Source organism: Populus trichocarpa, chromosome 6 (genome assembly GCF_000002775.5).
Source record: "Populus trichocarpa isolate Nisqually-1 chromosome 6, P.trichocarpa_v4.1, whole genome shotgun sequence".
NCBI lineage: Eukaryota > Viridiplantae > Streptophyta > Magnoliopsida > Malpighiales > Salicaceae > Populus > Populus trichocarpa.
Window position 1 is genome coordinate 21,768,982 of NC_037290.2, and position 12,355 is coordinate 21,781,336.

Consider the following 12,355-nt stretch of genomic DNA (forward strand, 5'->3'; position numbering starts at 1 on the left):
TTATTTTATTTAAAAATATTTTAACTTTAAAGTTCTTATTTGTGAGTTTTTTTGTTGGAGGAAGGTGGTAATTATAATTTAATTATGGTGTAAAATATAACATTGTTAGAGGAGATGAGATAACTAGAATTTAATAGTAGTGTAAGATATAAAAACTAGATCTAATAATGAGGGTGGCACCTACAATCCATGTTGTGGGTCTGTCTATAGATATAAAACCATAAAAATTAACAATATAACAATCCAGGTCTAAAAAAATTGAATATATTAGATTTATAATTTATAAAATATAGAAAGTTAAGTTTGATATATGAGCTAAAACCTGACCAAACTATATTCTTGAACTCGTCTACTTGGAAGCACACAATTCGGACCTAATTGATTAAAGTTTTTGTTTTGGGAGTTAATTTATGACTGGGTAATGCATTATAGATTAATTTGAAGTTTTCTCAGAAATATACAAGTTCACTTGAGTCCTTAACGTTAGTTGTGTCTTGTCTCATTTTGTTGTAGATGCTGGATTTCTTCTACTTGCTAGATTCCACCGCCACCAAACCCACTCAATTTCTCCCCGACGTTTGCAAGAAACAAATATAGAAAAAAGAAAAAAGGAGGACTATCAAATTGCCAAAAATCCATCTTTGTAATGAGCTAATCCAAGGATAACACTACAATGGCTACCTTTTCTCTTTGCTCCTATCATCATCGTTTTCTTTCTCCAAATCTTATTTCCTCAAAAACCTTCTCTCCCTCACATGGAAATCCAAGACTCAGCTTCTTATCACCCAAACACGACAACTCTCCTTCTCGACTTCTCCGCTCTTCTCCTCCTACTAACTCCTCCGATTCTCTTCCTTCCAATGATAACTATTCCAGGTTGATTTCATTTCTCTTTTTATCATATTCTGAACGCCTATTATTGGTTGTTTTTTCACAGTAATCTTTTGATTAAAAGAAAAGAAGAGAACGAATTAAGGGTTTTTGCTAAATTGTTTGCTCATGTCATTTTCTTGTTTCTTGCAGCAATTTTTGCATTATAGAAGGACCAGAGACAGTTCAGGATTTTGTTCAAATGCAGATGCAAGAAATTCAGGACAACATAAGGAGTAGGCGTAATAAGATTTTTCTACTCATGGAAGAGGTTTTTCTTTTCTTTGATTCTTCTTTTGTTATGAAGTTTTTCATTTTAAATTCTGATTTATTTATTTTGTTCTGAATTGAATTACTCTGTCTTCTGGGTTTGGTTTATTTTTGTGTGTACTGTAGTTATTTTTGTGGTGTAAATCTAATTTTTTTAGGTAAGGAGATTAAGGGTGCAACAGCGAATAAAGAACCTGAAAGTGGTCGATGAGAGTGGCGAGGAAGATGCAGATGAGATGCCTGATATGCCGTCATCAATTCCTTTTCTTCCCCATGTGGTCAGTTTCAAACAAACCCTGTCCTTTAGCTTTGGACACGCACTTGATAAATGAAGCATATACTAATACTAGCAACCCCGATAGATGCACGCACCGGAAAAGTATTGTATCTCGTAATAATTTCCTTAGAGAAGAGAACAACACCGTGTTTGTATTTTAATTGATTCGCATTCTTACTACAATGTTTAGTAAAGAATTGAATTTGTGATTTTGTCTAACCACTGGGATTTTTGTTTTGAAGTAGACACCGAAGACATTGAGGCAGCTTTACCTGACAAGCTTCTCTTTTATATCAGGAATTATTTTATTTGGTGGCCTTATTGCTCCAACTGTAAGCTCTTTCTCTTGAAAACACGAATAGTTGCTGTAAACAATTGCTTGATATTTATTGGTTCTGATAAAGTTTTGCGTCGTGGATACCTTATACATGGAGCCTTTTTATTCCAATTTACACCTTTAAGACATTTTTTTTTTTCATATGTATATGTGGCCCAGGCAAACATTGAAAAGCGACTTTCTTTTTCATGATGATCTATATTACTGCATAGTTAGAATAGCTTAAAGGTGGTTCTGGTGCGTATGGATGTGAGTGCGAGATGGGAACAAGATGTGTGTTGCAGCAAGTCATTTAAGTGTTTGATTAAGTCCTGATGTGAGCATCTATTAACTTTAGATAGTTGGTTTAAAGGCAAAAATAAAATCTAAGGAGCTGATGCATGATGCAGTCTTTTAGTATACTGAAGAACAACCTTAAAATCTCTGCAAGATGGCACTATAAGTATAGGCTTGTGACAAATGTTTGATTAGCTAGGATAAAAATTAGAAGCTGACATTAACAATAGTTGTATGGTTAGGGTGTTGTGTGCCTGATGTGCACGGTAAATAAGCAATACAAAGTTTGAGGGTTACAAGAATTTGGAGAGAATGATAACAGGTGTATTTGACCAAAAAATAATGCTAATTGGCTAGAATGCATGGTTTGGACTGGAAAATTGTCTTCTCCTCCTTTATTCTTATCCACCCAAACTAATTAGCTGAATGAAGTCTATGGTTGTCTCATATGTGGATGGTCATTTACATCTACTTATTTTTCTCTATACATTGTGAGTTTCTATACTGGATATTGAATTGCTTTGATGTCTTACAAATTCTTCATAATGACTTGTTTGTGCTGAGATATGTTTCATGGCAGTTGGAACTAAAATTAGGTCTTGGGGGCACCTCATACGAGGATTTCATACGCAGCATGCATTTACCGTTGCAGTTGAGGTATCATTTCCCCATTAGAAATTTAAAACTTGATGCAAACAAAACTGTAGTGTCAGCCAGCTACATGTTTGTTTTGATAAGAATCTTTGGATCACGCTCATAACTTCTTGATTTCTGAATTCAGTATGGTCGATCCCATTGTAGCATCATTTGTAGGTGGGGCAGTGGGTGTCATTTCATCCTTGATGTTAATTGAAGTTAACAATGTTGAGCAACAAGAGAAGAAAAGGTGTAAATATTGCCATGGAACTGGTATGTATCGAGTTGTTGTGAGGATATGATTTTGGTGTCAAATAGAATTTGGATTCCCTCTGCTGAATTAAATAGTACATTATTTTCCTGATTGTTGTTAACACTTGAATGAGGGGTAAATCGAATAGATGAAAACTATGATAGTGACACAAACAGAATAATATTGTATCCACTTGAGCTAGACCTGAATCTGTTGTGGTGAATAAATGATATATTTTTGGTTTGTTGAAGTGATTTCAATAACTTAATTGAACAGCCAATTATTCTATTACTCGTAAATGTTGAAAGCATTCCCTGAAATAAGAAGGGGAAACAAGAAAAGGTCTTTTCATTTCTTGCTTTTCTTTTTGAATTTTTTTTCATGATTCTATGAACAGGATACTTGGCCTGTGCTCGGTGTTCTGCTAGTGGTGTTTGCTTGAGCATTGATCCCATTTCACTATCTAGTGCTTCTGATCGTCCATTACAAGTGCCCGCGACTCAAAGGTGTCCAAACTGCTCTGGTGCAGGAAAGGTAAAGAATTCTGTGGAAAGTAGGAGCTACTTTTAAATGAAGTATTTGGTGGCATTTTTAATTTTAAATACTGCACTTGTTCTTGAATATAGTAGTGATTTGGTGACAGTACTTTTATGCTATATTTTGCATAAGATCTTTAGCATTCACCTTGTGATTATGGCTTAGCTCATACCAAGCTGATCAAGGGAAGAGATTGTGACTATGCAAATATTGCAAATTGAATTTCAATTTTGGGCACAGTTGCCTTTCTATTTGTTGCCAATGTTAGCAGCGGGTACAACTGCAACAATTATATGTTGCTCACTGCTCGGTGTATGTACATGAGCACATAATGTGACAAGACTGCAAGTAGCTGTTAACTTTGATCTATTATGATTTTATTTCTTTCTCGCTCACCGTTTCTCGCACCAAACCAAGTTTATAATGTAACATTTTCTAATGTAAATTTAGGTGATGTGCCCTACATGCCTGTGCACTGGGATGGTGATGGCAAGTGAACATGACCCGCGATTTGATCCATTTGATTAAGGGTGGCCAACAGCTTCATACTTGGAAATGTAATAATTAATTTTCTAGTTTGTTTATGACTATAGATTTATCAGAAAATAAGAAATTGCTTGGGGAAACATTCTCTCTCACAGACAAAAGCACCATTGAGAAAGGTGCCAACAGAGCGTCCAAAAGCACAAAAAGCCGGTATGTAAGAAGCTGGCAAGTTCGACTTGTAGAAACCTGTTTGTGTAATCATCTTTCATATAGTATCCTGTAAAATACAGATTTGGTGTTCGGTTTGTATGAATGAAATGGGGATACACCCTTGCGGATGAAATGCAGCTGTTTTGGTGGGCATAGTAGTTAACATATGATCTGACATAACAAAGACTCGTTTCCTGATCATGGAACAAGATTATAATGGTCGAGTAGAGGAGGATACTTATTATTGTGATATGAACTCCCTCCCTTGTAGCCTTGTGTTGAGTCACGGTCCCTTTCTTTTGAGGTGTGATACCAAGTAAAACTGACTGCTTCTTCACCATCCATGCTGGGGCGATGATTTCTGAGGTATATCCTGACCAGTTATTTCGTTCATTAATAGACAAGCAGACTTTGCCTGACTGCTTCTTCACCATCCATGCTGGGGCGATGATTTCTGAGGTATATCCTGACCAGTTATTTCGTTCGTTAATAGACAAGCAGACTTTGCACCAGAAGACAATCCTAATCCTAGGTGTGGAAGCACACCTTTCGAACGGACAACTCACAAAATCAACAATCAGCTGGCACTCGAAAGATAAACAACAGAGAGAAAAGAAACCTCTCCCTCCTGTGATTAATTACAAATGGAAACAGCAATACTTTCCCCCCTCCTCTCTCAAAATAAACTCTCTTTATCGCTCATCTTCTACACGCCGCCGGTTTCCATTTCAGACCTTCACCAACCTCTCAATTTCTATTTTTATTTTAATTTGTTATAGAAAAACATCAAATTGTAATTTTTATTTTTATTTTAATTTGTTATAGAAAAACATCAAATTGTAAGGCATGTCCAAATCACATGGTCAATCTAAACTTCACACAAAAAGTTCTTTTTATTCCTATTTTTCCATTTCTTCTGTCACAATCCCTTTAGATTTTAAAAGTTTTGTTTTTGTCTAAAATTTTATTTTTTTCATTTGTTTAGTCCCTGATCTTGGAGAGCACAAAGAGATTCGTCAAAAAATAGCAAAGAAGAAAAAATCATTTGTTGACTACATTCTGGTCACAAAAAAAATCATTCTTGTTGTCGATGAGTTACATTCTATGAGAGGAGTTCCATTAAAGGTTTTTTGCCCTGTATATTTTCAAAAAAATAGATCGGGATTGAGAAATGATTTTATTTTCAGTTTGAGTTTGTATTTTTAGACTAATTTAGAGGTGTTTTGAGTTAATTTATTGGTTTGTAGACATTATAAGGATTGTTTTAGGTATTTTAAAGTGAAAATAAACTGAAAAATAAAATTTCTAGTAAAAAAACATCATCTCGATTTTCTAACCACCTCTTCAATTGTTGAAAACTGGCAACAGATAACGCGTTATCTAACTTTTTTTAAAAAAAATAAGGTGGAAAAAAAAGGACCAAGCTTGCGTGCGTGGTCTGTTCTTTAATAGGTCGTTACTCGTGTTACGAGATCAAATTTCTTAATCTAAATCTATTTCTTCACTTTCTAATTTAGTTTTTAATTAATATAAATATTTTTTTTCTATCTTTATTAGTAGTACATATAAATCTATTTAATTAAATATATGCATTAAATTTTTTATTTACAATTAATTTTTAAAAAACACTTGCACGTTAATTATTTTGGGCCAAAATCGTATCTTGATTTTATTCATTCACTAAGACTTTTGAATTACAACTTTTATTTTTTGTAATGCAACCATGAATGAATGCGCCAAGATTACGTTATAGATATACTAATTGAGACTTGTATTATCCCAATCAGTAAGAAAAAAACCTAAAATATTATAAATTAAACAAGATTAGATTTTTATAAGAATCAAAATCAGATTTTGACCGAATAAATGAAGCACAAATAAAATCATAATTTAAATATTATTTCTAATTGGAAAGGAAAAGGGGACTAACAATCAACATTGACGGAAAACTGATGGTGAAATTACCTGAAGAAAGACCCTAACATTGATGATAATCAACCTGCCATGGACAGGTATGGCATCCACCCACTCATCATGCGCATGCTTCACCTGCACCGCACCCCTCAATTTCATTCCACACCAACACTGCCATCATTGTAGAATCTGTATCCCACTGTTACATGGATCCAGCTGATAAGGACAGCAATGATCGAAATGACCCAACAAAAACCTCACATCAGTAAACGTTGCTGTCGAATTTGTTTCCCGATATATATGCCGGCCCTGAACCTCCCAGTCCTATCAAGAAGGCTTTTAGCTCTGCGAATCAAGCCAGAATCTGCAGCAAACCCATGCTATTCAATCACCTCTTTTCTACGTACTTTTGTGATGTCCTGAGGGTCGGCCGCCACGAGGCTCGTCCACACCCCTTTAAGGTGTCATGATCGTTATTGCTTGCAAGGTTTACAGCACCACGTATCCGATCATCGCACAGTACTTGTATTTTACTTCATGTGATTGCTCATGGAGGGATTTGAAAGATTTGATCGTTGATTCAATTGTTGTTTTTTGAGAGATACCATGGTTGATCGCTTGAAAGAAGCTCCAAGCACTTGCAGCTTCTTTGACCTGGTCAATGATTTGGGCTCGGTGAGAAGAGTGCGAGTTAGATAGGTCAATGATAGTTGATGGAGGTTTGATCAAATGGTTTTTCCTTGAGATCAGCTAGAACTTCCGGTGAGTGAACGAAGAATTTAGGAACGAAATATTGTTCTTAAAATTTAATATTTTTTTACATATTTATAACACCTTTTTTATATAAATATACTAATTTGTGTGTCCGAGGATCTCAAATCTATAAAAAAAAATAGATTTTTATAGATATCATGAGGCATTACGAGAAATGAAAGTAATTGTAAAAACACTTAATTAACTCATAATTTAACCAAAAAAAAAAAACTTTATTTATAAGCATCTTGGCTGATATAGGTGAAGGGAGTAAATTCTTACTCCCTTCGACAGTTGAGCCCCTCACATCTTAGATCTTGATTAAGTACTTGAATTTTTTTTAATTTGATAAGGAATGTTGGGTTGTGAATTATGACGTTGCTACACTATCCCACTCATAAAGTATATTGAAGATTTATTTATTCCTCATAAATTGTACGGGACAATTTCATCATCCATTGATATAGAAAAAAAGATAAAAATAAATCCTCCCCGTTCAGCTCTTTACAGGGACATTCATCACAGGCACCTTCATGCTCCAAGCATTGAGAGTCTCTACAGTGACGGTCTCGCTTCCATTGTTGAACACAAACAAGTGAGCCTTGTCAAAGACTGCAATGATCGGATAAACCCTGGATGTGATGACGGTTCTTCCTCCAGCTCCAAAACTTTCAACAACAGAGTGATCAATCTGCAAAGAAAAGTCATCATAGCCGAAAGCATGTTAAGATAGTCATTCCTCTAATAGTTTTCAACCAAGATAATGAAGGGGGCATACCAAACTCCTGAGTGTAAGTTTCTTGTCAGTTAAATCAACGTCAACAAATCCAGCAAAAGGTGGTTTATATAGTCCTACTCCCAAGGAAGAGCTGTTCAAAAGAAACCACGTATAAAGACCATGTTGCAGAGGTCGACAGCAGGAATAGGGATGGGAGCAGATGTCTCAAGAAGAAAAGCTGTAAAACATACCTCCTCGCGTCAGAGCACAAGAGAACTTTGTGCTTGTCTGCTGCTTTAAAGACTCTAAAGAAGACGGGAGTGAATTCTTCAAGCTTTTCTGAAGCCAATGTCAACAGTCCGAATGGCCCAAGCCCGCCCTGTGCTTTGGAACCCTTTTGGGCACAGACATCAAGTGCATCAAGCTTGGCCCATTTAGGATCAAAGGGCTCAGCTTTGTCCAAGCTTGGGAAAGAGAAGGTAACATCGACATCAGCCTGTCAAATACATGAAGCAATTAATCAGGAAAATCAAGGCTTCACTTCATTACTATTCAAGGTCACAATCATTGACTTAATATTGTTTCGTGCCCTTCATTTTTTTTTTATTGCTCAATAAGAAGAGAGAGAGAGAGAGAGGAAAACGAAACAAACCTGAGCAGCAGTGATGCCTTTAACTTCGACGTGATATCCTTGGTAGAGCTTTTGATTTCTCAGTTGAACATTGTGGCTCCTTAGTTTCTCCAGTTCTGCAACAGGCCATTGTAGCAATTGCTTTCCACTAGGATCTAGCCACACCCTCCTTGGAATCAACTAAAAGAATGCAATTGAAAAAAATATTATTAACCAATAAAAATGACTTTAAACAAGTTAATAATAATCCCCAAGAATTCAAGATTCCACCGAGGATTACCTGAATTCCTGCCCATCCTTTGTTCTTGTCTTGTTGTACAGAATCAGACTCGTTAGCCCAACCCCACAAAATCCTCCTGTTTGTGCTTGGATCGAAAAATGTCTTAGAAGCATAAAAGTTTCCACAATCATATCTGAGCCCCGCCCAACCATCAACTAAGGCTTCATCAGGATAATACCTATCCTTCTTCTCATCATAAGTACCTATTGTATAGTACTCGTATCTTGTCAAGTCTAAGCTAACCTTCAAGACATGCCTTACATTTGATCCACCAACTGAGGTATCCAACCCGTCTTCACTGGACAAAGAAACGGGGAAAAAATCTGGGCATTCCCACATACCTGTACCTTGAACTGAATGTAACGGGTGTTTGGCCTTGAACCATTTCTTAAAATCCAAACTCCTATACAAATATGCAATCCCTCTATCTCTCTTCTTGCTGCCAATCAAAATCCTCCAGTGCCCATCAACCCTCCAAGCAGTGGTCGGGTCACGAAATGCGCTAGCGTTCACGCTAGGATCTGGATACACTATTGGATTATCATCAGGTTTAACCCATTCACGAAGATATGGATCCGACGAGTTTGCAGGCACAGCATAGTTTTGGATCTGACGATTATTTTCATCAACAATACCCGTGTAGAATATAACGGGCTCACCATTTGGGAGAATTGTTGCAGATCCAGACCAACATCCATAGTTATCAAACCATTTAGAAGGGTAGATTGCAGGCTCAAGGGATTCCCAATTGATCAAATCCTTTGAAACTGAATGAGCCCAGACAATGTTGCCCCACACGGCACCTTTGGGATTGTATTGGTAGAATAGATGGTATAGCCCCTTGTAGTACAAAGGCCCTGCGCACACATATTAGCATTGCATGAAACATGGAAAACTAGGATTGATTCAAAAACCAGAGGCTTAAAAACTTTGAAAGTTTTTTGTTGAATTGGCTTACCAGTTGGATCTATAGTTGATTAATTTGTTCCAGTCAATTGGAGCCGCGCCCAGAAGCAACATGGGACATAAAGAACAAAAGTTAGCCATCATTGTTAAAGTCAATTTTCACTCAAAAACTAATAAATGTATAATATCTGACACATCAACTGATCTGCACTAGCGCAGAAAGTTCCCACAGCAAGTAAATGGTACACTCTTTTCTCAAGTCAAACAATAACATCAAATCCTTGGGTCCTGCCATTGAAAATCTAATGAATAATGGCGCTGGATTATCCCACCAGGTCCGCCCTACTTATCTTCAAGATAATTATTTAGAAACATAGGATAGACCCATTTCATTAAGCTTGGTTTATTTATGTACTTCCTGTTTGACTTTTCTGGGGGTAAGGTAAATTTGGATCTCACCGTCCTGAGATGTGAACACAGTAAATAAATTCTATCGACATGTGAGAACTCTCTGAATATAAGCGTTGAACCATCCATGAGAAGGTAGAACCTTGCCTGCTCTTTTTTAAAGAGAAAAACCAGCATGATAAAAATAAAAAGTTTCTAACCCTTTTCAAGTATACATCAGCACTAGTGTTATCTAAAAAGGACCACAACCCCGTGCATCAAGTTGGGAAAAAGAAAAAAAAAACAAAAGTTGGGAAAAAGAAAAAAGATTCGCAACCTCCATTGTCAGTCTTTAGATTGCTGAAGGATATGCTTAACTGGTGACAAAGACTTGTGCTTCATAAAGGCACGCGTTGCGACAACCTTTCGGAACACCTTTCTGGAGTTTGAAAGATTAATTCAAATGTGTTTCGTCCTCTATGTAGGTTGTCATTAGAGAGTTTTCATTGAAATCACAAGAAATAAATCAAAGAATTTCGGAATTACGACCTCGAAACCTTGTTTTCGATGAATAACATCCTCAGCCACAACCAAATCAAGTTCCAAAAGTCGAAGAACAAAAAACAGAAAAAAAGACATGGTGGTAACAGAGGCTCAGACGATTAATACCACCTCAGCCGGCCAGCAATAATTAACGGTGTAAATTGATAACAGCAGGATACGTATATAAAACAAATTGACAGAGTTCAGATAAGGAAAAAGAAATTTATTCATCCTGTCTCCATTAATTGCCAGCCAGGTATTTCTGGAGTCCAAAAACAGGGCAATTAAATATGATTGCAAGGAAACAAAAAGGACATGATTTAAATAATGGGTTTTGCCTACGACAATGGCTTTGAATATCTACCAGGCAATACATAGAGATACCTTTCTTGTTCAAGTATTGGAAGGAAGTGGGATATTAAAGGTTTGCTGTCATTATTTTTGGCAGACAACGTGGGACTGCACCTCCCCACTTCTTACTTGAACCTAAATATCCACAACTGCCAATAACTTTCATCTTTTTAGTGTCTAATTCCAACCATCCATTTCTGTCAAATCATGTAACTTCCGAGGGATTTCCAACTCTTTCACCGGAAAAGAAAAGAATAAATTTTTTTGCCTCTTATAGCTCTGTGCCCTACTGCCCACGCTATTGAAATACATGTGCGCGACGATGTTGAAAATTCAAATATTCACAGCAATTAAACTAATAATTCATGATGGAAAAAGTAAGGTTGACATCTTTGCTAACAATCAGGCAAAATATCTCTTGAAGAGTGCATGTGGAAACTGTACAAGTATGACTCTGGCAAAAAAAAGAAATAGTGACAATGAAAGTTTGATCTTCTTGTTATTTTTATATTATATATATTGAAATATGTGCACACCGGAAGGATGGTGCAAAGAGAAATTATACAGAGCAGAAAATGAAATGCAATCTATTAATCAGTAGTATTTATCTATATATTCTACGATCGTTTTTTTTTTAAAAAAAAAAAAACGTAACATGCGAAAGCTAAAATTGTTGAAAGATTAATTTTTTTTTCTATGAATATTCGGACAGGGAGATAAGTTTCAAACCCACAAAGCGTAGAGCTTCATTTTAAAGAATATGATAGTAGCAATTAAGCAGATATCACGACTCAGGGGAAACCAACAAAAATAAAATCATTAATTAAACGCATCTAGTTAAAGATCGAGATCGATGGAACCTTATGTATCCTTAAGAATATCTATGGCGGACAAAACAAAAAGGTAATACACAACAAGAAGCAAAAAGAAAACTAAAAAGAAGAAGAAGAAAGCAATGTATACTTCTTGTACTTGAAAAAAAATATATATCATGGAGACTGTTTGCATTCTACGGGGGAAAGAAAAGGAGATGATCATGTACCGTTGATCCAGTTCTTAGGAGGCTGGAAGTGATACCCGGTTCTATGGGTTTGCTTCACCTTGTCAACACTAAGGCTCTGATAGCGAAGATAAATCTTATGAGAAGCCTCAACTCCATTGTTGCTGAGCACAAAAAGCAAAGCAAACAATGCCAAGACTGGGAGAAACTTTAACAAAGCCATCCCTAATTGTTTATCATAGACAAGAAAGGCAAAGGAGAAAACAGGCACCACAGAGAGAGAAGGGAGAAGGAAGAGAGATTTTTATATTACAAAGAATGGCGAGAGAGCTGAGAATGAGAGATTACGTGCGCAACGAGGGATATATATAATGAATTTCTATGTTGTTGTTAGAGTCTGAAAAGGAAAGGAGGCTTATATTTAAATGTTGAAATTTAATTAAAAGGATTATTTTTTGGATAAACTTTGCTGTTTAATTGCTGACCAATTGTCAGTTTTGTTCCGAGAAGTTTCAACTTCGAGTTCCTGTTTTCTACAATATCCTTCACTTGAAAACTCATCTAGCTGGAATTGCAAAGCCCACTACTTCGATACCAGCTACTTGTCCCGCCGGTTAAATAATTCTTTTTATAAAAAATAAATATATAATCTTTTTTACTGTGTTTTTAAACATTCAAGAGTCACAAAAATTAAATTCATGTATAAATACATTAAAAATC

The 12,355-nt window shown here is 36.0% G+C and overlaps 2 protein-coding genes across 2 annotated transcripts; one reads left to right on the forward strand and one right to left on the reverse strand.

Annotated features, from left to right (window-relative positions):
- Positions 1-493: 493 nt before the first annotated feature.
- LOC7491929 (protein ORANGE-LIKE, chloroplastic) lies at positions 494-4,285 on the forward strand. Its single transcript, XM_002308427.4, has 8 exons — positions 494-876; positions 1,024-1,141; positions 1,299-1,418; positions 1,663-1,749; positions 2,611-2,687; positions 2,812-2,939; positions 3,317-3,453; positions 3,907-4,285. Exons 1-8 carry the CDS (start codon positions 674-676, stop codon positions 3,982-3,984), a joined length of 948 nt encoding a protein of 315 aa, XP_002308463.3. The 5' UTR covers positions 494-673; the 3' UTR covers positions 3,985-4,285.
- A 2,932-nt stretch (positions 4,286-7,217) lies between these two features.
- Positions 7,218-11,937, reverse strand: LOC7491930 (beta-fructofuranosidase, insoluble isoenzyme 1). The gene is made up of 7 exons (XM_002309383.4): positions 11,678-11,937; positions 9,407-9,415; positions 8,449-9,305; positions 8,190-8,348; positions 7,789-8,033; positions 7,598-7,688; positions 7,218-7,510 (listed from the first exon to the last, which is right to left on the reverse strand). The coding sequence occupies exons 1-7, from the start codon at positions 11,856-11,858 to the stop codon at positions 7,316-7,318; spliced, it is 1,737 nt and encodes a 578-aa protein (XP_002309419.3). The 5' UTR covers positions 11,859-11,937; the 3' UTR covers positions 7,218-7,315.
- Positions 11,938-12,355: the final 418 nt, after the last annotated feature.